General features: G+C 52.1%; 1 protein-coding gene across 11 annotated transcripts in view; it reads left to right on the top strand.

Moving 5' to 3' along the window:
* The first annotated feature begins 3,699 nt into the window (after nucleotides 1–3,699).
* The window catches only part of TSPOAP1 (TSPO associated protein 1), a 71,521-nt gene continuing 50,371 nt past the window's right edge, over nucleotides 3,700–24,849 (top strand). For 10 of the 11 annotated variants that reach the window (XM_033003723.2, XM_033003766.2, XM_033003729.2 and 7 more), the window contains exons 1-5: nucleotides 3,912–4,440; nucleotides 16,721–16,828; nucleotides 18,580–18,708; nucleotides 20,900–21,076; nucleotides 24,376–24,645. In XM_033003723.2, the coding sequence (XP_032859614.2) occupies nucleotides 4,123–4,440; nucleotides 16,721–16,828; nucleotides 18,580–18,708; nucleotides 20,900–21,076; nucleotides 24,376–24,645 (1,002 nt within the window). In that variant the 5' untranslated portion in view covers nucleotides 3,912–4,122. Of the gene's footprint in view, nucleotides 3,733–3,911; nucleotides 4,441–16,720; nucleotides 16,829–18,579; nucleotides 18,709–20,899; nucleotides 21,077–24,375; nucleotides 24,646–24,849 lie in introns of those variants that run through there. The other variant, XM_042791420.1, reaches the window with a different exon arrangement.

Below are 24,849 nucleotides of genomic sequence, written 5' to 3'. Positions count from 1 at the left end.
GGCAGGGCCAGCCCATCACATCCCCTTTTCTGCTAGGTTATTTTTAACCGGGGTTAGGTCCTCGCGCTGCTCCACGGCACAGCCCCACCAGCGGCCGTGTGCTGCTGGGGGGTTGTAGGATCGGGGGGAAGAGCGAGTGTGGGCGACCTGACCCCTTGCATCTCCTCAGAGCTGCGCCAGGACGTGTCAGAGCAAATCCCTGGCCAAGGGGGTGGGTACACAGAGTGGGGAAACGGGTGCTGAAGGACTGCGCTGGGAGAGCGGGCACCCACTCGTGTCACTGCACGGTTCTGCAGTCACCAGAGTGAGCTCATGCACGGAGGCAGGAGGGGCCATCTCGCTGGGGCCATCCCCGGGGATTTGCCAGAAAGAAGGTGGAAATGGGTTGGCACCCACCAGTCACCTCAATTTGGAGATGCCCATGAGTGCTGACACAGGATACCATCCCCGCACCCATGTGTGGGTCCCCCAGGGCTGGCATGGCCCCAGGTGCTCATCCTCACCCTTCCTTCCCCAGCTGAGGCCACAGTGGAGCTCTTACAAATCCCTCTCGATCCCTGCGAAACGCCATCCCCAGCACCAGAGGAGCTCAACATGAGTCAGCAGGCACTAATTGGTCTTAATTGACCTGAGCAGCCTCACCTGGGACCCCACCCAGCAGACCTGCTGCCCCTGGGCCAGGAGCATTATTTAAACTCAGCCCTGGGTCTTTAGTCCTCGTTTGAGCTTTGATGTGGGTAGGTCTCTGTTTGGTCTTGTTTTCCTGGATGGCCACTGGATCTCTATTGTAAGGAGCTACTTTCCAGCCATGTCTTCGGGATGGATCCTCAATTCCTGTCACAGGTAGCTTGTCTCTGGCCTTGCACACTGGACCCCATGCACCTATCCTGTAGTCCTGGCTGGGATCACTGGTCCTGGTTCAACTTGTCTGGGACTGTTAAGGGACCCTGTTACTGGTGACCTGCTCAAAAGTTGTGGGGTGGCTCCCTAGGTTTTGAGCACTCTGTGTGCTGGTGTCACGTGTGGCTTCTTATTTGTTGCCTGTTGTGGAGTAGCCCGATCCTTGCTGCTCCCTGACAGAAGAGAGGAAGCCCTAGGGGACCATGCACTGTACCCCTGTCCTTGTATCACCAGGCACAGGTCTGGCTCCTTGGAGGCCTTTGGAGAGCAGTGGGTGCTGCTGGGGGGCTCTGCTGGGATCCTTTTTCATATTTCCAGACTTGAGCTGTTGATGTTGAGTTCTTCAATATCACCCATTTTTTATTGGTTGCTGTATATCATTGCCTCTTCCCTGAGCCTGTGGTTTCCTCTGTCCTGGGAGAGCTTCAAGAATGTTTCTAGGAAGAGCTTTGGTGCATCTACAGGGAGTGCAGCCCCACAGCAGATCCTTGGGTGATTTGGAGGACCAGGGTTGCCTGTAGCACACCATCTCCATAGCTCTCATGAAGACTTAACTGACTTGCAGCTCAGAGAGCTTCTGAGCCAGTCTTTGTTTAATAGCCCACATAAAGTTCTCTTCTCTCCTAAGGATGGTCTGTAGCCATGACTTATCCAGCTGGCTAAATAGCTGTAGGCTGGCCAAGGTGTGAAAGATTATCTCCAACTTCCCAAGCTCAAGGCCCCAGGGGGCATCCTCTCCCCAGGGTTGGTGGTGGGGGCTGTGTGGACATCCCATCCAGGGCTTTCAACTCACCTAACTGGGGCCTTCGATGAAGGCTATGGGAGATCAAAAATTCAATCTGGGTTGGCCCAGGGGGTTTTCCCTGGACCCTTTTTCTCTAGGGTAGCCAGCCCTAGGAGTGCCATGGAGCCATGTGGGTCTGGCACTAGTGAGTGGGAGAAGCAGAAAGCGGCTCAGCATGTCCCGGATGAGATGAGCAGCACATGGCAGTGGAAATGCAAAACAAGACATGTCAGAGCAGGGTTTCCAAGGAGGCTGAGCTGCGAGCGGTGTGCGCGCTGCTCGCAACCACACGATCTTATCAGTGGTGCATTTCCCTTCCCACTGCTGGCTCTGGTCTACTGCTCATTAAACCCGCTTGTTCTGTCTTGTCAGCGAGCTGTGCAGCGCCTGAGCCTTGTTCCATGCTTGTGCAGCACCTGGAGATCCTGCCTGGTGTCTCTCTGGGGAAGGGGGGGGAAACAGTCATGGGCAGGGACCAAGGGGGATCCCAGCGGTGGGACTCATTCTGAGCTGTTCCTGGAGGTGAAGGGGTCACTTAAGCTGGTGTTTTGAAGGCACGCAAGTACCAGAAAACACAGAAAGGTGGGATCTGGAATCTTCCCTCTGGTCTGTTGGCTGCATTTGCTGCTCATGACCAGCTTGGAGCTTTCCGCCACCATGCACAAGCCCTTAAAAGCAGACAGCTCAGGGATCCAGGCTTTGGGTAGGATGGCAGGGTCTTGTGTGAGGTTGATATGAGAGACTTGGACCTGGTGGTAACTCCCCACAGCACAGGACTCCATTTAAATGGGTCATCTACACCATTTGCAGTCAGTGGTGAGAAATAACTGTTTTAGAGGTGATTTGCCTGTGCTGCCTCTGCTCAGGCAGAGATGACGCATAGCCAGTGGCATCTCTTTCAAGAGCTGACACATCTGGCTGTGCTGAGGAAGCTCTCAAAGGCGGTGCTCAGAAAGTGGTGCCTAAAAGGGGCACCAAAGACACCCCCTACATGGTACCTCCCCTGGGGCAGGAGGCCCAGAGCAGTCTCTCCTGGTGCAGGAGCCCTGACCACAATGGGAGCAGCATGCTGTGAAATGTCAAATGTGTTCCCCACCCTCCAGTGGGCCTGGGGGTTGTTGCCACAGACAAGGATGTGGGGAAGCAGGACCTGTCCCCAGCTGCTCAGCATCAGTATGAGGTTTGCGCTGGTGGGTCAAGCCTTGAGCAGAGCTGGGGAGCAAGGACACACAGATGTACCCCAGGGTGGCCCAGTGGCTTTCCCCTGAGCCTTGCTGACGCTGCACAGGCTGATGAATGAGGGCATCTTCACCAAAGACGCAGCAAGGCAGGGAGTGGGCAGAGAGAAACAGAGCCTATGCCTGCCTGCTCTGTGTGTATGTGTGCTCAGAGGTGGCAGTGCCCTGCTTTGCTGTAGTGTTATGCTTCTGAACCTTATCACCCTCCTACCCCCCACCCCAGCCACTACCCTGGGCACGCTGCAGGCAGGGCCCAGACTGCGTTTTTGGCAGCGAGATGCTCCCAGTACGCCATGCCCTGGGCAGCAGGAGTGTGGGCTGAGGTTTTGCTCACCCGGAGGGAAGATGTGTGAGAATCCCCCGGGGCAGAGCCCAAGCTGCCCCTTCCTGTGCCCGGTGGCCACCAGAGCAGGAGGGAAGGGGGGAAACCTGCTGGCTTTCCCGGAATCAGACTCACTGGCCCTGCACAGGGCACAACGGGCTGGTCCTGTCCCCCCCAAGCCCCCATCCCTGTGGGGTGCGGGGCTCTGAGGGACCCTGACCCCGGAGTGGGGAGGGGTGATGTGATGTGGGGGGCTGGGGGGGGGAGCAGCCCTGCCGTTTCCCCCCCCACCCCCTCCACTGCCGCATCACCCCCGCCGCCTCATCAATAGGCAGCAAACCCCGTTCCCGCACCGTTGCCATGGAAACCAGCGGAGCCGCCGCTATTGGCGGCCCGGGGCGCGGCGCGGCCCCCCCCCCCGGGGTGCACGGCCCGGCTTAATATTGATGACTCGGCAGCGTCTGCGCCGGGGGCTGCCCGAAGCCACGGTGAGGGGCTGGCAGCTCCCCCGGCCCCTCCGCTACGTCATCCCGGTCCGGGCGGGCGGCGGGCATGGGGCCGGGGGCGGCGGGGGGCTGAGGGCAGCGGGCAGCGGCCTTTTGTACGGTGTTTAGCGAGGGGGGGTGGTGGTGTGTGTGCGGGGGGGGGGGGGGGGGGGTGGCAGCCGCCCGCCCGCCGAGCCGGCGGATCCAGGCGGGGATGGAGCCTCCCCCGGCGCTGGGATGCTGCTGCTGCTGCCACCGCCTCCGTCCCCGCCGGGAGGGAGCGCGGCCCGGGCTGCTCCCACCGCCGCGGCTCTGATGCCTTCGGGTTTTCCGTGCCGGTTCCCGGAGCCACGGAGAACCTTCGCCGGGTGAGCCCGGCGCCCTGCCCCAGCCATGCAGGAGCCGGAGCGGGGGGTGCCCGGCGCAGCGGGGCAGAGCCGTGTCCCGGCGGCGGGCGATGCCGTCCCCGCGGCCTCCGCCAGCCCCGACCTGGGCACGCGTAAAGGCGGGGGGGGGGACGGTGACAGGGCGAGCTGCCTGCTGTCCCCAGGGCCGGAGGGGGCCGGAGCACCCCAGCCCCAGGAAGAGTCCCCAGGGACCCTCCGCGGCCCCGCTCCAGACCCCCAGCGAGTTCACTCCGCATTGGAGCTCATTAGGCCGCTGCGAGCGATGGACGGGCTCGGATGTGACCGGACAGACAGACCCCCCCAGGTAAGGTGGCTGCCAGGGTGTGTTTGCTGGCAGGCGGGGTGCAGCGGTGCGCGTTTTGGGGGAAGAGGCGTCAGAGAATGGGGGGGATGTCACCTTGGTATGAAGACGAGCATAGGAAATAGCTGCGCTTGGTTGTGGCTGAGCCACCCACAAAACCTTCCCCGTGGGACTGGGAGCTGCTAGAGCCGCTGCCACACACCAACATGTGAGAGAAGGAGCTGCTGCCTTCGCTGCCCTACCACAGGGATTTCCAGCTGCCCCTCGCTGAGCTGGTGCAGGGTCTTGCTGGAGCCCTGATGGGGCCAGCGCTGGGCAGAGCCCACCTGGTGCAGACACAGCCCCTGCACCAGCAAAGGCTGCGGCGTCTCCTCGCTCTGGCAGCATCAACGGCTCTGCAGGTAGTGGCAGGGCCATGATTCACTGCCACCCCATTCCAGAGCATCCTCTCTCTGCACAGGGTAGCCCAGGCAAGCTTTGGGCACCTGCACTGCAGGAGGAACCTGTCTCTGCAGACAGCACCAGGGCATCTCAAGACAATGCAATGTCTGGCCCCTTGCACATCTCTAAAAACAGCCCAAAAGACTCCCTCTGAGTCTCACCTCCTTGATCCAGGTCACAAAAGTTCATCAGCTTATCCTGCTCAGGACAGCCTGCCCTCCTTTCCCATGGGTAAAATCAGCCATCTTCGTGGGATCCTCTGGGATGTGGGGTAGCTCCATGGTGCTTTTAAAATAGGGGAGGATTAATCTCACAGCCTGTTATTATTGGGGATGGGGAAGAAGAGCTGAGCAGGATTGATTGGGCTTTAGCAGGAGGTTTTTGAGCCAAGCTTGTGCTGTGTTGCTGAGCCTGACTGGAGAGCAGGCTGGACTGGCCCACAGGAGAAACAGCTGCTGGAATTCCACTGAGAGATGAAGTGGTTTCACTCAAGCACAGTTCCTTATGTTTCTTTTTTGAAGAGCTGTTTATGGTAATGCTTAGGGAAACAATACGTTTAACCATGCAGTCCTTGGTCTGCTTCTGACCACAGCCCCTGACTGTTCCAGAAGCACCTCAGCCAAAAAATGGGGCAGCAGAGTGGGAAGCATTTCTGCTCCCAGCCCCCTTTTCCCTCTGTCCCGAGAGTCAAATTGGCTGTGACAAATTTACTGTCTTCTCTCCCTTTGGGATAGCTGACTGGAGAGGAAGGAAGTAGACCCTGTGTCTTGATGGGGGAGCTTGGGTGGGAGGGCTGGGAGTGGCAGGGAAGCCAGTGGCTGGAGCCAAGGGGTGTTTGTGGGTGCTCCAGCAGCCAAACAGCATCCTGTGGGGTGGGGGCCATGCACCCAGCTCTAACCAATCCCTACAGCGCGTCTCCCATGCGCTGACTGTGCACATGGGTGGTGCTGGAGGGGGTGAGGACCCCCTTTGATTTCTATGGTGGTGACTGCTGAGCACCTGCCACTTGGTTTCCCTTGGGCTGCTTTGAGTGTTTCCCCATGATCCTGGAGGCTCCTGGCTTGGTGGGTGACTAATATTTCCCTTCCCACTCCCATGGGGCTGTGGCAGCACCATGGCAGTATCAACGGGTACTGGGGCAGTACCATGGTGGTACTTGATGGTATCAGATCAATGGTACTGTGGTACCTGGTGGTACTGTGCTGTACTGTGGTAGTGCCATGATGTTACTCTGATGGTACCATGGTAGTATTATCCTTAACATTGATGTTGATCCCCAGAAAGGCTAACTTGTCTTTCCCTGGGAAAAAAAAAAAAAAAAAAAAAACAAAAAACAAAACAAAAAACAAACAAACAAACAAACAAAAAAAACAAAAAAAAAAAAAAACAAAAAAAAAAAAACAAACACCCTTTCCTCCTGAAATCAAGTGGCTTTAGTGATGTGAAAGGCTTCCAGTTCAGACCCAGGAGCAGCTCAGTGCTGCTGTCCCTGGCAGAGCAAGCACCAGTGCTGCTGGCCTGTGGAAGCCATGTCCTCAAACCCCCTTCCAAGGGAACCAAGGTGCTGTGTTACAGCTGGGGACGAGGGGACGCTTACATAGCTCCCCTCCAGAGCACAGCTCTTCCTGGCCAGCCCGGGACAAGCACTACCAACACCATCTGTCCTGCTGTCAGAGCTGGGCTTCCTTTAGGACATCTGTCCTTGGGATGTCAGTGCTGCATTATGCAAACAGGACAGCTGCCTCCAGGGAGTAATCTAGTGTGGGGAAGAGCCTCCTGAGGGCTCATTGCTGCCAGAGTTGATTAAAGATGTTGATTTTATGAGGAAGCTCTTGCCATGAGTCTCATCCTCTGCCGCTATTGCTCTACCATTCCCTCAGGGACAGTCTATGGGCAGATGTGAAGACTATCCTTAGGTCAAGTTAGTATCAGCTTTCTTTCTCAGGTCCCTCCTGAGTGCTGAGGGCAGAGAGCTGTTGCTTTTCTCCCATTTGAGAGCTGGCAAGGGAACTCTGGATTTAGAGAGGTGGGTTAGGGACACGCACCTGGAACCTCCTGCCCAGCCCTGCCCTGAGCAGGGCTGGCTCCAGAGCTGGAAGAAGTCGCTCAGGGCCTGACCAGGCAAGTGTTGAATAGCTCCAAGGGCTGGGATCCCACCACCTCTCTAACCCTGTCCTGAAGCTGCAGCACTTTCATGGAAAAGAATGTTCTCCATAGGCCCAGTGGAAATTTCCCTTGTTGCATCTTGTCTTCCCATCTGTTTTCTGTGTGCCTCTGCACCCTGCAATACACTGCAGGGTTTCCTAGCTCCTCTGCAGAGTGATGTGTCCCACCATGTTACCACTGAATAACGGTACCTGGGGGCTTGCTGTCGCAAATGTTTTCTTGGTCCTGGGCCTTTGAAATTGCTCTGGTCTTGCTTTCCAAAATTTCTGCATGGACACAGGCGTAAGATATTACATTCCTGTGAGAATCTCCAGGCACTGCAGGTGTAGGAACCCAATCAGATTAATGAATATCAGAGAAGGAGAAAAACATTGTCTGTGTAGGAAGAATAGGGTTAACGTGGCACAGATACAATCTGGCTGGAAATTGGAAAGTTCCCATAATGATATCAGATTTTAGAGCACTTCCCACAAGAGCTCAGTTGCCTGCATCTCTTAGGGAATGCTGCTCCAGTGGCATCTGCTTTGGCCCTGGAAACTTGGGATGGTTTGGGAGCAGGTTGCTGAAATGGAGGCTCCCTCCTGATGCCCTAAATTGGTAGAGGGGAGAGGAGCAAAGTCATTCCATTTTGGCATATTCCCTGCACCCTTCAATTCCAAAATTGCTTGCCCTGCTAACCTCCCCAGATGCACTTACAGAAGGGATAAACTCAGCAGCTGACCACGTCCCTGTTCTGGCACCCCATGAGCCACACAAGCAAGGAGCACAGCTAGAGTGCGTGCACAGAGTTGGCTGTTGTGACTACTTCTTAATCTCAAGAGGTTCCTTTGGATCCGAATTTCTTAAAAGCCAAGCCTCAGCTTCCCTGGAGGTCAGATGGAGCTGTTGATAGTTACAAATGAAAATGCTTCAACCAAGGAGCCCCCCTCAGTCAGTAGGAATTCAAATATCCACAAAAGAACTTGTTGCTCCTAGTGGGAGCACAGATACAGTAAGAATTATAAAATGCTGGTATAGATCCTCCATGTCAGGTGTTCAGGCAAAGCTGCATTAAATGACAAGCTCATTGCCTTTTGCAGAAATTTGTGGCATTTAAAGAGCTTCAAATTTTCCACTGGCAACGATAGAAAACTATTAATTTAATGTCTGAGAGTGTGTAGCGCCGTACCCTTGACTAGAAAGGGTAGGTCAGCAGAATAAAAGATGACACTAAGGCAAGGTCTTCTGGGCAATAAAACCAGTTCTTGCTGTTACAAACACCATTTCTTACCATCCCAATTAGGAAAAGTTCGTATTCCATCTTGCTCAAAATCTGAGTAAATTAATTTTTCTTGCCTTGGCAGCACTAAGCCTCATGCAGATGACTTAGTGCTGTTTTCTGCAAGTGCTATGAATGTACAGTCAACCTCAGATAGCTGCCTGCCATGAAGAGCCAGTGCGACTTTATTTGTAGGGATGAATGGAAGAAAACACAAAGCAAGACTATATGAAGGGGAAGGTAATTTTCATTTTAACTGTCTTTCTAAGTAAGCTCATATTCTCTGTACAAAGACATGTCCAAATGGCTTGGCCAGGTCACTTGTGTGGGACGTGGAGGATGAGGGACACCAGCCATTGCCTCCTCACTGTGTCCTTGGCTCCTCTGGACTTGTGATGACAAACTGGTTTTGGGACAGGGCTGTCACACCATCTGGGTGTTGGCCATTACTGCAATATGATCTTTTGCCTCAGCATCTTTCTCACTTCACCCTCTGTAAATTTTTGCCAAGGGGACTTGCCAAAGTCTTTGCTTCCTTGTTGCATAGGGGTGTCCTATGGCTGTAGTCTTCCTTCCTGCTGGAACAACATGAAGAGAAACAGCATGTGCAGTGTTGGCAGTCTTGTTGCCCTCCTCCCACTGTGAGTGCAGGCTTTCTGCATCTGAGCTAGCTGCTTAGGAGTTCTGGGAAAATACCCTTTTGGACATCAGTTTGTAAGTCTTGTGCTGCTCTTGCCATTCGCATTTCCATACTGACCACTGAACAACACCTCTGGCTTTTGTGAGTGGTACAAGGGGATGATTTTTTCCCTCCATCTCTTAGATAATTGATAAATCCATTAGAGATTTTGCTTTTCAATGCTGCTCATTCCAGGACAAAATCCTATAATTGCTCCGAATGAGTTCTTGCTTTACTAAGAGGTGCAAGGAATGCCATTCCCGATGCGTTGGAGTCTGAGCAATTAGAACAGGTTTTAAGCCAATGCAACCCAAGCAGAAAAGGTGCTCTTGGCACCTGGGAAACTGCAAATAATTTGGAAAACATGTACATGTGAGGGAGAACTGTGGAGCAGATATCTGGGCAAAGACAGAGCTGATGGAGCTGTGCATACAAAATCTGCCACTCTGGCTCCCTGATGTATCTTTCAAGGTGTAAGAACACATCTGTCTCTTCAGAGCTGAACATGGTAGGTAGTCCAGTCTCTCCACTCCATAAAACCAAGCTTCTGAGACCACAAATACTGTTGCCGAGGCTCTGATGTGGGAAGGAGACCTGGTATTAACTTTTCAAGCTATGATCCTGTTAGAGGACAGTGGCACTTCCATATGGGCAGAGGATTTCCTGAACTGCAACTGAGTAGCTCTCCAGGCTGAAGCCCTCACACAGCCCAGGGCCAGTCGCTTTGGTCCCAAGTGCATTCATCAGCAGCAAAGTCTCACGCCTTTCTAGGGAGTGTTTCTTTGGATTAGAGTTTCTGTTACAAGAAAGATGAGATATCTGAGAACAATCGTCTCCACTCCAGCCATCAAAATACCAAACCTGGAAAGAGCTATATTTTATCATTCTTCCCCAGGTTTGGTTTTTTTTTTTTTTTTTTGCATGCTTACAAACTAGAGTTATCTGACATGTATCCAAAAAGAGAGTCCAGATGCTCCATGAAGACCTCAGGGCTGCCTGAGCCTGCAGTGCTGGGAGCTGCAGGCTGATCTTTGTTCAGACCTTAACAACAAAAAGCCCTAACAATTTCTATAGAAAGCCAATGCCCACATCTTAGCTCAAATGGTTGGCAATATGCGTGAGTACGCAAGAAGCAGAGGTTGCAAAGTCCTTCTGTGTTTGCACTGAAGATATTAACACATTTACTTCCCACTTCTTCTAAGTTTTGCCTTTTTCAAATATAAATACTTGTGCCTGCTTCTCTGCAGATTCAATTACTTGCTCAGCAGCACCCAGAAAAATCTGCAATGGGGGAAAAAGGTAGCTTGGCTGTCTTGGCTCCTGACCAGGCAGCTGAATTTTATAACCAAACCAAGATTTCCAAGGTGTGTAATGAAACAGAGCTGCTGTTAGTGTCCCCTGTCTGTTGTGGGGATGGAGCATAGCCCTGCTTTACCACAGTGGGGCTAGGTCAAATCTTTCTAAAAGCTGATAAGAGACAAGGGAGAAGCTTGTAATCAGTGTTAAAATGGTAGTTGGTAGGACAGGATCTGTATGTATTTCTCATCCTACAAAACACAGACATCCCTCTCATAAGGTGTGAAGGTAGGAAAAGACCCTGCAAGGGACACAGGGGTGCCCAGGGGTCACAGAGTGGCCCAAGGGCAGGAAGGTGATGATGTTGTCATACTTGAGGAGCTTGCTTTGCACAACCCCATGCTGCAGGTTATCTGGTAACCAAGATGGATTGTATCCCAGCAATCATCAACTGCAGTTTCTGGCTGCATACATCCTGGTTTTGCAAAATGATTTGTATTTAACGTGGAGAGAGGTTGGGTCACAGCTGGGAAAAGTCTGTCCAGGGCCACACACACGCACCTTGTCATGCTTCTGCTTTAGGCAGGTACCAGCCATCTGGAAGGAGTATGAGTTACAGGTCTCTGTACCACACTGGAGAGCAGGGTGAGGAGAAAATCGAGGACTGATGACACCAGCAGTTGTTCAGCCAGATGAGCACCTGCACCCTTGAGCAGGCTCTTCCCCCTGTGAGAGTCCCAACTGGGTCCATCCCTGGGAGGACTGCTTACTGTGGGTCTGTGTGCTGGGCTCTGCAGTGTGGGGACAGGCTGGCCTTGGGGGAAGGGAAAGGGTTTCTTCAAATCCTCCATCCCTCTCCACTGACTGCCCTGTTTTATGTCCGGCTGTGAAAGATGAAGAAATATGTGCACAGTACATCAGGAGCAGTTCAGAGCTGCCTTTCCATCAGCTGTGCAGTATTTCGGTGTCATTTTCTCATGCCTGCTTGCAAAACCTCTTGTATTTTGGATTTGCTTTTAAAGGTGAGAAATCATGCTGCATTGCATGCTGGACCTCTCTGCAGCCTTGGATTCTGGAGCACTGATGCTCTGCCTCTGCCCTGAGAGTTTATTTTCCACTCACATTCCTCCTTGTCTCAGATTTGCAGGAACATTAATTTCTCCCTGGTTGGGGAGACTGGAAAAGCTGAGTTCACCAAGCGACAGACAAGCCAGGGCAGTCAGGGCTACTGGGCTGATTTTATTCCTCCTGAAGTAGCTGCATTTGTTTTCCTGGGACCGATGATGGTGCTTTCATAAGAGGCTTTAAAGATACAGAGGAATCAAATTTGTAAGACTCCAATTTTAGCTGCATATCTCATTTTAAACACACTGTGAAGAGTTGGCAGTGGTCAGAGGGCATGCAGGAGAGCATGCCTGAGGAAAGTGTAAGAAAGAGCAAATATACAGTGAATGTTCCTCTGAATATTCTCTTAATATCTTGCAATTTGTGGCTCCAGCACTCGCCATGCTGGAGGCAGTGTCTTTGAAGTTAATAGCCTTGGATGGATTTTTTCTTCCGTGAATTTGTTACATAGGGTGATAAAAATCAGATAAATGAGGAAATCTGATAAATATGGGCAAGTAGTAGGTGGGAAGAGGGACAGTCATCGGGAGAAAATGCTGACTCATGGAAACAGGAGTTGGCAACGTGCAGGGTGAGGAGCTGGTGGGGAAGTGCCATGAAGCCAACGGAAGAACAGAGATGTTTGTGTCTGAAACCAGGAACCTGGCGCAAAATGAAGGAAGCAGAACAAGTGCAGTGGGACACACACTGCTTATCGAAGGAGTGGCAGAAAAACCACGACTGCATCCCAGGCATGTCTCTTACTTCTCCCGTACCCTTAACAAAAATATCCCTTTTGCCTCCGCTGGGATGATGCTCGCCGTGGCGTGAGGCTGCTCGCTGTGCCGGCAGCAGCAGCGGATGGGGTTTGCTCTCGCTCACTGACCGAATAGGAGGTGATGCTATTTTTGTCTTGCTTTTGACATGTAGCGAGGGCACTGCAGAAGAGCAGCCTATGGAAAATAACTTTGTTCTGTGAGGGAGCTGATTCCCTTGAAACTGGATGGAAGAGGAGAAAATGGATTGGCAATGACAGCTTTCATTTCCAAGTGGTGAGGATCAAGAATTTGAGGAAGCTAATTACCAAAGTCAGCTGGAATGAACAGCTAAAGGGTTTTGACATGGTGAAGGCTTGGTGACAATGATTTCAAATGAAGGAGCAGTGGTGGGTTTAATATATCTAAGATATCAGGAGAGCTGGTGTAGTTTCACCCAGAAAATAGGTTTGTAAAGGGAGGGGCTTGTTTTCAGAGATGCCTTTTGCAAAGCAAACCCAGCAGCTGGACCCATATCTGCTGAAGATGGGGAAGTCACTACAGGGACATCTTGAAACTGTGTATGTCTTATACATGTTGAAATTGTGTATGTTTTAAAATCAGCCAGGAGATTGCCTGTTTCCAAAGGCCACCTGAGATCTTCCACTTGTGGGAGCCACCTGGTAAATTCCTCCTCCCCGTCTGGCTCCCCACAGGGATTTTAGAAGAATACTGGGCTTAGTCTTTGGCAGGTTCCCTGGGGCTGGCGTGAGGGAAGCCCTCCTTGGCCCGGTCCCTGTCAGGCTGTGCCACGAGGCACCGGCAGCTCAAGCCGCATTGCAGAGCAGCCGCTGCAGGCGGTGTCTGTCGTCTTCTCTGTGGTTTTGATTTACTGTCCCCCAAATGGCTTCCTGCAAGTTTTCTGCAGGACTTTAAAGACTAAGCTGGGTGCTCCAGGGGGGATTTTGACTGTGTGACCCATTCAGCAGCCTGGCTGAGCACCTCTCCCTGCAAAAGCTGCTGCAGCTCTCTGTTGCTTTTTGAAGTTTTCGGATGAAAAAGCAGCAGCTTTCTTGCAGCTGCCCTGATGAGGCTTTTCTTTGTTTGCTCATTCTCAATGCATCCTGAAGAAACCGTATTTTGGGCTCTACCTGCCAAAAAAAGGTGACAGATGATGACGATTTCCCTGTAACGGGAGGCTTCAAAGCTGTGTGCCTGCTGCACAGGGGAGCCGCCGTCTGCTCTCCTCCCTCAGCATCCCTGCTGCTCTTCTACCTTGCTCTGGTTTTAGAAAATTTCCCCCATGGTCAAAGAACATGTCACTTGGATTAATTTTTTAGTGGACAAGGATGCTTCTAATCTGGAGGATGTACTTCCCGGAGACCCTCCCTGCTGCCCTGCAGTGTCAGCTCTGCCTCAGCTCCTGCTGACCCCAGCTCACTGAAAACCTCCCTGACCGAGGGATGCTTTTGGATTTCAGCTCCTGCTGGCACTTGTCTTTATCAAGAAGAGTCACTTTGGGGGCAGCCTCTGTGCATCTTCTCCCTAATGATCTCCTCAGCTCCCTTTGAAAAGCACTGTCTATGGGGCCATGAGCGTGGCCTGTAGCAAGGCTGCACTGCACAGCGCGGGAACCGAGGAACCGCGGAGCGGTTAATAAATTAAAAGCTATTTCATTATAGGAAATGAATGTTTAATGAGCATGGGATGACGTCTAGACAGTCCTTCGATTCCAAGCTTTACGCGGTCTTAGAGGACGGTTCAGCCAATGCAGCTGGTGCCAGCTCAGCGCCAGGGGGAAGGTTTGGCAAAGCTCTCCTGGGCGGTGAGGTCCCTGTGCAGGATGGACATCCTGGCATGGCAAGGATCTCCTGCCTCCACATCTCACTACAGATTCCTCTTGTGCCTCTCTGGGCAAAGCCCCAGGGAGCTGTGGCCGCAGTGGGACGTGCTGGCAGGGGGGAGGCTTGGCTGCCTGCCTGGAGCACACAGCCACACTCTCCTGCTCCACGGCACCTTGCCTGGAGGTCCTGCAACACACAGGGAACTGGAAAGGTCTCTCTGTGGTCTAGGACATCCCAGCCTTTGCCATATCATGCGCTCTGGAGTCGTTGCAAGAAACCTGGGCTGAACTGGGGACAGCTTGGTAGGATGAGGGTGAGTAGTTGTGAGTCTTTGCATCCTGCCCCAACAAAGATGTTGTTTTAGAGTACAGAAAAGGGATTTCAAATACAGAAATATGGATGTAAGTCCCCAAAAGATCCACTTGCCATGCTTGAAGTGCTAATTGTCCCCTGCACAAACCTGGTGCTGACGCTGTCAGAAGTCCTAGCTGCCTGACAGGGAGAGGCAGGAGCACATCAGCTCCTCTGCAAAAAAGCTCTCCAGCTCCCATCCCAAGCACAGAGGGCACTGGCTGAGTTTGTTCAGCCTGCCTCAGGGCAAGCAAGCTCAGACAAGAAGCTCGAGGCCTCTCGGCAGTGGCAGAAAGGTGGAAATAATGCATTTTGACTTCATCCCAGGGGCTGCCTGCTTGGCTCTGGCGATGGCAGCAGTGAACCAGCCCAAGGCGCTGCCATGCACAGCACGGGAGATGATGGTAGGACCCCCCTGTGCACCCACCCCCCTTTGTCCCCCCATCAGCACCCACAGCACCCTCTGCATGGGTGCCCAGCCCAAGGAAGTGCTTTGCTGTTCCTGGAGCTGGCGACAGGGAAATATTCTGTGGGGCACCTCGCTGTTCCTCTGAAGCAGCAAGGATGGGACTGATGCCACAGGATCTGATACTGGGTCTCTGGGTGCAGGGCGCTTGGCTCCCAGGGGAGCTTCTTGGCTCCCCCAGGCTGGCTGCTGGGTTTGGGGAGCTCCTCAGTTCCCGGGTCTCCCCTGGCCCACCCTTGGGAGCAGTCCCGAGTTGCTGGAGGGTGAGAGAGGCACTCAGGTGCCTGGTGCTGCTGTGGTGTGATGTCCCTGGGGACTGTAGCAGTAACTGTGCCTTTGTGCCTAGGGGAGACAAAAAAAAAATACTAGTGGAAAATGAATACATTTTTGTTTTCCCACAAGTGGAAAGCGGTACAATCTCTTCCTATGGGGCATTTTACCCCAGCTTTCTCAAACCCTGGGATTTCAGCAGGGTGAACACCTGCACACCACTCTGCCCAAGGCCTGTCAACTCATGGCACCTACCATCCCCTTCTGGTGGCTCAGAGGGCTGGTGGGACCTGGGGACACTGTGTGAGGTCCGTAGGAAGGTCTAGGTGTTATCTTTTGTGGCTGTATTTTTGTTTTGTTTTCAATCTCTTTCAGTTGTGTTTTCCCTCCCCACCCTGCCAAGGTGTTTCCATGTAGGCATGAGAGGTTGGGAGAGCTGTGGCACGGGCACAGCAGTCACACTAGGGGATTCAATGGGGTGGATTTTGTGGCACTGGTCTCCTGCCCTTTTTCCCCAATGGCCACGATTGAGAAGTCAAAATATAGTATCAGTTGAAAATGTAGTGAGTTTTAGACAATCTCCGACCTCCTAGAGCTTAGCAGCCCCTGAGTGCTGTGAGCTGCCTGTCTTCTTGCTACCAAGAAAGCTTGGGCAGCATTTCTTTGGCAGCTGAGGGATGTTTTACTTGTGGCCTTGGCTTACAAACTGCAGAAGCAGAGTTGTACACTGGGAAGGTTGCAGCCATTCAGCAGCACCAGCAAAGACTTGCCAGGCACTGGGAGTGGGTCCTGCAAGACCTGCCTGGCTGCTGGGAAAACATCTGGCCAGGTCTTCCCGAGATGCATGGCTTGCTGCTGCCATATGGCAGCTGTGAAGCAATAGCTTGGCTATGAGCTTTGCTAACGCACAAAAATACTTTCTGGGAGCCTGCTTCAGCAGCAAGCCTGTGGCGAGCTTCTCTGAGCAGGAAGCAGTAACCACAAAGCTATATATACAGCTCCGAGCAAAGCTGCTGCTTCTTTTGATGTGACAAAATTAAGGTGGTGTTTTGCAAAGAAATCCGGCGTGTCGCCTTCTTCTGGAGCTGAAGCTGCCACAGAGAGGGCAGAGCTTGGGGCCTGGCTCCTGGGCAGTCTCCTGGGCCAAACTGGGGGAGCTGGCATGGGGAGCTGGGCGAGGAGTTCTCATTGTCTCCGAAAGGCGATTGGTGCTGGAGGCCATCGGATCCCCGAGCCATGGGGAGCAGCGCACGTGTCTGGGGTGTCAGAGCATGCACTCTGCCCACCTGGTTCTTGCTGGTTCTTGAGCTGGTTTAGATGGTACCATAGCAAAATGCAAGTGGCTGGGGATGACATGAGGGTCTGAGCAAGTTGAAAGCATCTTCAAAGCTATGGAGATGGTAGCTGTCACCCACAGGTGATATAGCCTAGCCCCAAAGACCACTCATCCCCCAAAGGACGTGCAGCCCCTTGCCTCCTCCTGAAATCAGCCTCCGCATCCCTCCCTGCCCCTTTGCTGCCTGCACCCTGATCCTGCCAGCCTCCCTGCACAGCCAGGCTGGGCTTGCTGCAAGGCCAGGGCGGGTGTGCAGCTGCAGTCCCTCTCCCCAGGCAGGCGAAGCCCAGCCTTGCCCCTCCTGTGCTGTTTTGCAGAGCGGGGCTGACTACGGCTTCCTTGTGAGCCAGAACACGAAGCTCCTGAGCGCGCTGGAGGATCTGCAACACCGGTGCTCCAGCCTGGCCGAGGAGAACAGCTTGCTGGTGAGCAGAGGATGTGGCCTCGTCCCATGCCCCGGCTGGGTGCTGGGCCGGCTGCCAGCATGGGATGTTCCGTGGGGAGGGAGTCCCGGCGGGTGTGAGCTGCTGGCTGCTGCCAACTCCGAGAGATGCCGGCATATGGGATCGGCTAGGCAGGGCCAAGGGGGAAAGGGGACCTGGGTGCTTTGGATCCCCTTGGTGCCTTCTCACTGCACCCATCATTGGCTCGAGCAGGACCCCTTCCTTGCAATGCAGAGTGGAGCCAGGACCCTCAGCTGCACTCTCTGCCATCTTTGTGTGGTGCTACTTGCCTGCTGGAAACAAAAGGCTTTAACGCAGCAGCCCGTGAGAGCAGGCAGAGAGCAAGGCAGCGGCGAGCTGATGGCAGGGGAGGGGGAAGTCGCTCCTGTTTCCTCTTTAATTGGAAAAGCAGAAACTCTGATTCACTCAGTCTCAGCTTTGGGTGACAGTGCAGCACTGCCCCCTGCTCCCCCAGGAGCTCAGCACCCTGGTCCTCCCAAGCTGCACCCCCAGCACCCAAAGCTGAGCCAGGTTGCCACAGACTGGGCTGCCCATTCTGCCCTGCTCCCCCATCCCTGGCTGCCCAGGCCCATGGTGGGCAGACAGGACCCTCAGGAAATACAAAGAAGGGATGTTCCCCTCCTGCATCCTCCCTGGAGAGCATCAGCCCCTTGTGCAGCCCTGCGGCATGGGGATGTGGCCACCCCAGGCCCCTGAAAATTTGATTGCTCAGCATTTCAGATTTATATCACCAAACTCAAAACACATATTTTAGATAATTTTCATACACTCAAAGTATAAATCCAGTATGACCTGCATACTGAAGGGTTACCCCTTATCAGTCAACTGGATTTTAGCAAAGCACTATTGTGTAATCTCTCATCAAATATTACTCTCAAAAATCAGCCTCAGTCTTCTGGATGAAGAAAAGCAGTGAAAGCAGCAAGCACCCATGGTGGGGTATCACTGGGGTAAGGAGGAAAATAATTGGAAGGATCAGCTGACCTGACATTTTTGCTGATGTGAAAAGACAGCACAACACATCTGGGTATGACCTTGAGAGAATGAGCCATCGGCAAGCAGCAGTTTATGGAAACAGATAACAAATAAAAGGGGATTAAGAGCAACCAGAATCAATAGGAAGAAAAAGGAAATTTGCTTTGCAAACATCATAAAGTCCTCTGCCACTTTCTCCCTGCTCCCCGCAACTCATGCTTTAGTTTCATGAGAAAAAGGACAATGGCAAAGCTTGCGGTGGCAGTGCAGCATAAATCAACAGTGATGTGTTGAGTACTGTAATCCCAGGGAAATAAACTAGGAAGACTTTGGAAGAGAAAGCCCCAAGGGTGGGCAGCCAGGCCAGACCAATGCTGGAGATGTGACAAGTCCCAACCAGGAAAGGCAGAGCCTGCAACAAGCATGTTGTGGCTAGAGAGGGACCTTGCAGGATGGCCTGAGGTGGGGTGAGGGGCATCTCATGGGGACCAAGAGGTCCCATTAACAAAAATACTGGGAATAACACAGGTTTCAGTGACAGGAGAGGCAACAAGAGCAGATGTTGGTGTTTAATGGTTGGGACAGTTACAGAACAGGCCAAGCCTTGGCTGGGAAAAGCCCTGTGGGCACAGAGAAGGTCAGGCAGGTCTGGGGACCATGGCTTCTCCTGACACCCCCCGCACACAGCTTTGAGCTGAGTGGGGGCTTCATCTCAAGCTTCTCCTTCTGTTATCTAGCGCAGGAGCTGCTTCCCCCAGACGGAGGAGAAGGTGAAGCACCTGAAGAGGAAGAATGCAGAGCTGGCGGTGATCGCCAAGCGCCTGGAGGAGAGAGCCCGGAAACTCCAGGAGGCAAACCTCAAAGTGGTGAGCACAGGGGCTCGCTGCTGCAGGGCACGGCTGGGACGGGAGGCTGAGCTAGGAGAGCACTTCATCGCTGGGACTTCTTGCTTGCTACTTCTGTTGAGCTAGAAAGGCCTTTACTTTCCCCTTTTCTTAAACCTAGAGCAAACATGCTTTGCACATCAGCAGCAGGGCGAGGATCATGAAGCACAGCTATCGAAAGCTGCTTCTGCTTGTGTGGGGAGCTGGCTTTGAGCAATTTCCTCCTCCTTGGTTTCTTACTGTAAATGTGCTGACCTACCTTAAGGTGTTAGTTTAAGGTAATTAGCTCAGCTTTCCCTGGGCAAGTTGTGAAAACAATCCAGCTGACTTCACCGAAAAGAAACAGGAAGTATTTGAATAAGAAAAGGAGTGCGGTAAAGCAAAACAGGAAGGGGTGAGAGACACTGCTGTGCCCCATCCACACCTCACTTGCATTGCTGTGCAAGCTGCATGGCTTTTGCTTTCTCCAACCCAACAGCAGCTTGTTTTAAACCCTGTAATATCTGACACAGTGCAGGAGTGGTGGGAGATGGCCATAGTGTGTGGCATCTTGGGCACAAGCACTTGCATGAGCTTCCTAATTGCAGTGAAGTACCAGAAAACCTTTCTTCCATTGGAAGGAGACCAGGGATTGTGATGAGGAATTCAAGCCCTTTAGGATAGAAAGGAGGAAGTGAAAGAGTTGCTGAAGAAAAGGTAGGGGGTTTTCTTGGTGCTGCCTGCCCTCTCTGTCCCCAGGCACCACACCGCCCTGTCTGTCACGGGGGTTTTGGTACTTGCAGGGCAACAACTGCTGCCAGATGGATGTCAGCTACTATGTTAAGATAAACCATTTGATACACACCCAACAGCTATGCAGACCCTCCAGCAACTATACAAATACTGTTTTAATTTTTTTTCCTGAGTGAAACTTTGGGGTGGTGACAGGACAAGACCTGTGCAAGCTCTGGGAGAACCAGCTCGCTGGGCTCCTGGGCTGGCCCAGGTCTCCCAAGAGCATAAAGTGCTTGGATGGCTGAGGCTCATGGAGGGTCAGCTGGAGGCAGGACCAGGCAGCTGCATGCCCACAGAACAGGCCCTGAGAGCTGGGGTTACCTCCAGTGCCTGGTACTTAGCCCCATGGAGCCAGGGCCTGGCATGCAGCCTCTGCACATGGGTTAGATGCTTGGGAAGAGCCGGGGAGGAAATGTTTGCACAGAGGATGCCGTGTTCCTGATCAGGCAGGGAAGAGAGTCCCCCCTTGCTAAATTGTCAGGCTTTGCAGAGACAAGAATAGCTGGACGGGGAGAGGAAAGGTTTGATAAACCCAGGGACTGGATGTGGCCTCACTGCTCAGAGGGTTGGGATGAGCAGGTCGGCATGAGCTGCCCCTTCATCCAGCTCCGTGGTACTGGTACCCAGTGGGAGAGCTGGCCTCAGGGATGGGGACACGTGCTGAGAACTGGCATCCCAGGGCCACTGCAGCTGGGCAGCTTCAGCTCCTGCCCAGGGCCAATGCCCAGAGCCTGTGCCCAGCCAGCTGCCTGTCCCCATCTGCCCAGCTCCCCCTGAAGCACACTGCTGTCCTCACCCTTGCTCTTCCCTCCCTTGCAGGGAGCATGTGAATCTGAACTGCTTCTCCTGATGAACGTCTCTCGGTCCTCCCTCAGACACACTGGACCTTGCTGGGCTCCGTCTTGCTTCTCCCTTTGCCTGTATCTTCCACTCATCCATGCTGAAGCCCTCTTTCCTGCTGCCTAGAAACTCACAGAAATTCCATTTCTCCTCCTGGTTTGGCCACCTCTGTCCTCACTACCATGCTCATCTTTCCTGCCATCCTCCCTTCCTCTTCCCTGCTGCCTTCTCCTGTCCTTCAGCCTTTGTTGTTTTTCTCTCCTCCCTGCACCCACTGTTGCTCTTCCTGCAGCCCCCCATGCTGACTATACCCACTGGCCTCATCTGCTGAGCACATTCTCCTTCCAACCTCTTTTTTGACCCACTTCTCCATCCAGCCTTTCCTCTTTCCTCCCACTTTTCCATGGGGCTGTCCTGTTCCTCTGTCTGCCTGTCTGTCCTTTGGGACTAGGCTGCATTTCTTGACTGTGCTCCCTGACTGATGGCTGTTGGCATGCTGGGATGATGGTTTATGAACACCCACACACGTAGCTTTCTCTCTTGCTGCTTTCTCTGGTAGGTAACTGCTCCGGTGCCTCTGAAGGGCTCCAGCCTAGAGCTGTGTAAAAAAGCATTTGCCCGCCAGCGTGCCAAGGACCTGACAGAGCAAGCCAGTGCTCTCCTGGCGAAAGACAAGCAGATTGAAGCTCTGCAGCAGGAGTGCCGGGAGCTGCAGGCTAAACTCATTGCAGGGAAGGTGAGACACTTTCTGAGATGTCACTCAGTGGCTGGGGACAAGCAGTGCAACAACAGTGACGGGAATCAGGTTCCAGGAAATGGTGTGAGGGCAATTAGTTCCAAGTGCGACCGAAACCAGAGGGTGTTTGATGTGTAATTTGGATGAGGGACAGTGGGTGAGTCTGTGGCAGAGACAGTGTCCAGACCTCTCCAGAACTGTGTGTTGGGGAACACCCTGGTTGTCCCTCCATGAATTCATGGGTCTGGGCTGCCATTTTCAGCTGCAACTTAAACTCTCCCCCTGGAAAAACCCTGAGAAGCCACAAATACAGGATGACTTTTCCCAGTGCCAAGCTTTAAGCAAGATGTAGAATCAGGACATCCTTTTAAAGTGTTCCTTTAAAAAGTAAACCAGCTAAGCATGTTCCCAAGAACTTGTCTAAATCCTCTGTCTTGAGCTGCGGCTGAGTGCTCACCGCCACCAGGAGACTGGTGATAACTAGGCACATACTTGTATGACTGTGACTAAGGGTACAAATCATTAGACAGGGGCAGGTGTTCATGAAACCATCTACAAGGCTGATGCCTGCACCTGGGCTGGTGACCTGTGTTCCCCTCAGCACCAGCACAGAACTTGTCAATATAAATGATGGGATAAAAGGGATAATTCAGCTCATCCCAAGAGGGGTGTCTAAAACTGGCTGGATGTGTCGTTCCCTCAAAGCACTGCTTCTCTGTGATGACTCTGAAAGGAGGCTCTGCAGACATCTGAAGCTAGGTGAAATGATTCCCACTCAAGGTGACTAAAACAACCTGTTCTGGGCATACCAGATATGTCTTTTGTGCACAGGCTGGACATTTTCAGTTTAGGTCAGTTAATAAACTCTCGTGAGAAGCTCAGTAACTCTGGGGCTCACATGGGATTCCCCCAATTTCGCTAATGCAGATGTGATCAAGTGCAACCCTATGTTACGGCACCCAGCTAAGCTTAAGGAATACTTGTATTTCTACTTACCCTACTTACATGATACTTAGGTGACAAATAACTTCCTTGCTGAAAGCAGCTTTATTTCTGTCCCTGACCTGTCCATATGTTCATTTTAACTATGGGTTTGAAGTTAGATTCTCAGTCTTTCCCTAATGTAGATCTCATCAGCACAAGAATGACCAGGTGTTTGCTGTTTGTACAGGCTGCCCCACTGATCCCTTCTGGCATTAAAACACAAGAGAAAATTATGCAGGTTTGACTGCACTCTGCAGTGTTGTTAAGAAGAAATTCCCTTCCTATCCCCTTGATTCCTCACTGCAGACCCCCCCAGAAGTGGGAACAGACCCTTTCCAGAGCAGTCTGGTTTTCCTAGCAGAGAATGCTGGGCAACGAATCTGCCAGGGACAGTGAGTGACAAATTGTAGAGGAATGTGACAAAGGTGGGTGAGCAAGATTCATTACTGGCCAAAGAAATGTACATGGGTGCAATCCTCAGAGTGGATGAATTGAGCGACTCCTTGCTGGGGCATGGGTGACCACCCTGGCTTAGCAGGTGAGACATCTGTGTAACTGCTGAGGCACCAGTAACGGGGGGCATCGGTACAGGAACAGGGAATCTGTAGAGAAGAGAGCAAGAGAGGGGATCATTCTGTCTGATCTTGTTTTTCCCATTTCTCTTCCTAGCAAGCCACTCATTAAATTTTAATTTTCAGCTAGTTAAAATTCAAAATTCATCTAATCTGTCTGCAGCATGCACAATGCATTATGCCATTGAAGGGGTTTATATGCAGAGATATCATGTGCATGCTCAGAGTTTGTAACCAAGTCAATTTTAATCTAGGGTGTTTAAATCAGCACAAATCTTTCAGTAGCTATGAAATGGATCTACTTAGTTCCTTTCCAGGGGCAGAACAGACACCCTGCATGCTGGGCTGTCAAAGCACTGGCCTTGTTTTGTAAAGTGCAGGGTCTTAGGATAGGATAAAATTATTTCCTAAGATCATGCTCCAGTGATGAGCTGCCAACCAAACCCCAGCTCCAGTTAAAACCAGGCTGCAACTTCTTGCAGCATGGATTCTTGGATGGGGGGGATTGCAGGGAACAGCAAGGCAGCTGCAGGGGATGTGTACAATCAAAACTGTGAGTGGAAGACTGAGCTTTTTTTCTACCCTCTTGTTCCCCCAGGATTCAGAGGCTGTCTGTTGGGAATAGCTGCCTTTTTTTTTGGGGGGAAGGGAGCTCTTATACAGAGCCACAGCCAATTTTGTTTGAAGAACTACTACCCTGATAGCCTGAACATGGGTCTGGCACACAGAAGGCCCAGCTGCTCACTTCTTGAATCTGTAATCAGTTCCCAATAATGCTGCCTCAGTTTCCCCCTTGTAGTGTGAGAATAACCATGGTTTTCTACACGAATAGTCTCTATAAAGCACACACTATTTTCAGGGCAAATAAGAAGTGAATGGGGAAGCAGATTAAATTTGTTCTGGATACCAATTATGCATTGAATTCACTGGCTTAGGAGCTTTCCAGGGGAATGAGCAATGTCTCCTCCAGCAGCATATTTGTAAAGACAAGTTTTCATAACCAGCTTTTGTAGGTATGTATGGACATGCAGGTACATGTTTCTTCAGCTTCCTGAAATCTGAAAACCTTTGAATAGTTAAACAAGCTGGTGACATATTCTCACCAGTTTTGTGAGAGTAAGATTGCACTGGTTTCCTTCAAAAGCTGCTGGGTTTAGGTCTGGAGTGGATGGGTGTGACCCCTTATGCTAAAGATAGGGGCCCATCCACACAGTGTCTCTGAAAGAGGTTAGAATTCAAGCATGTTTGAAAAACCAAACATTATCCTACGCGAGAACTGAACAAATCCCAGATGTTCTTCATTCTTTCCAGCATTTAAACCCATAACCACCGTTAGAGCTGCTGAGAATGCCAGCACCCACATCAAGGAGGTAAACCAGCTAAGGCTCTCCTTTGCTTGGGAAATGAAATTATATTATCCTGACACGCTCTCTGCTGGCAAGCACTGAGAAAGCACACACTTAGAAAAGCCCTTTTGTTTTGCGCTGGGGTAGCTGCAGAGGGATTACAAGCTAGTTTTTAGCTGCAGGAGGAATAACATTGTTTGCATAAGGGATGCAGAGTGACTGCTTTTGAGGCTTTGGAGACCCAGGAAAGAGAAATTTTTCTGTGCCACATTACCTGTTTTTTGCCAGTGTTTCCTCAAGTAAAGTTTTTGGAGTTTGAATGTTAAATCACCACTCCAACAGGTCCCACCTTGTAGAGCTTGTCAGTGACAAGATTTCACGTTTGCTTTTCCCACAGGATGACCCTCGCTGCCTGAATGTCATCGAGTTTGATCGCCTGTTGCGGGAATCCCAGAGAGAGGTGTTACGGCTGCAGAGACAGATTGCGCTTAAGAATTTCAAGGAGTGTCTACGTTCCTCTAAAATCAGTTCAGGCGGCGCTTTGCCAAGGACTGCCGCACACCTGGGACAGCCTGTACCAACGCTAAATACCTGCGTCAAAGGTTCACCTCTACTGAAGGAGGCCCGCTTGGGAGACCCAGCACTTGGAGGGGAAGCACACAGGGAGGTGAGACAAGTGGGTCAGCGATCTGAAAGTTTTGCTGTTTAATGACTTAACTAATTACGGTTCTCAGGGAACTTCTGAAGAGTATGTGAGCACCGCAGTTTGCATCTGCTGCGAACGTGCTGTGCTGGTTTCTAACGTGGCCAATTCAAGCGCCAGGCCTCACAAGGCCAGGTGGGACGTGAACGCTGCTGGCAGCCCGCTGCA

Source organism: Tyto alba, unplaced genomic scaffold (assembly GCF_018691265.1).
Source record: "Tyto alba isolate M040663 unplaced genomic scaffold, T.alba_DEE_v4.0 Super-Scaffold_19, whole genome shotgun sequence".
In the NCBI taxonomy this organism is placed as follows: Eukaryota; Metazoa; Chordata; class Aves; order Strigiformes; family Tytonidae; genus Tyto; species Tyto alba.
Note: the sequence above shows the minus strand (reverse complement) of the source record. Positions and strands in the feature narration are given on the sequence as shown.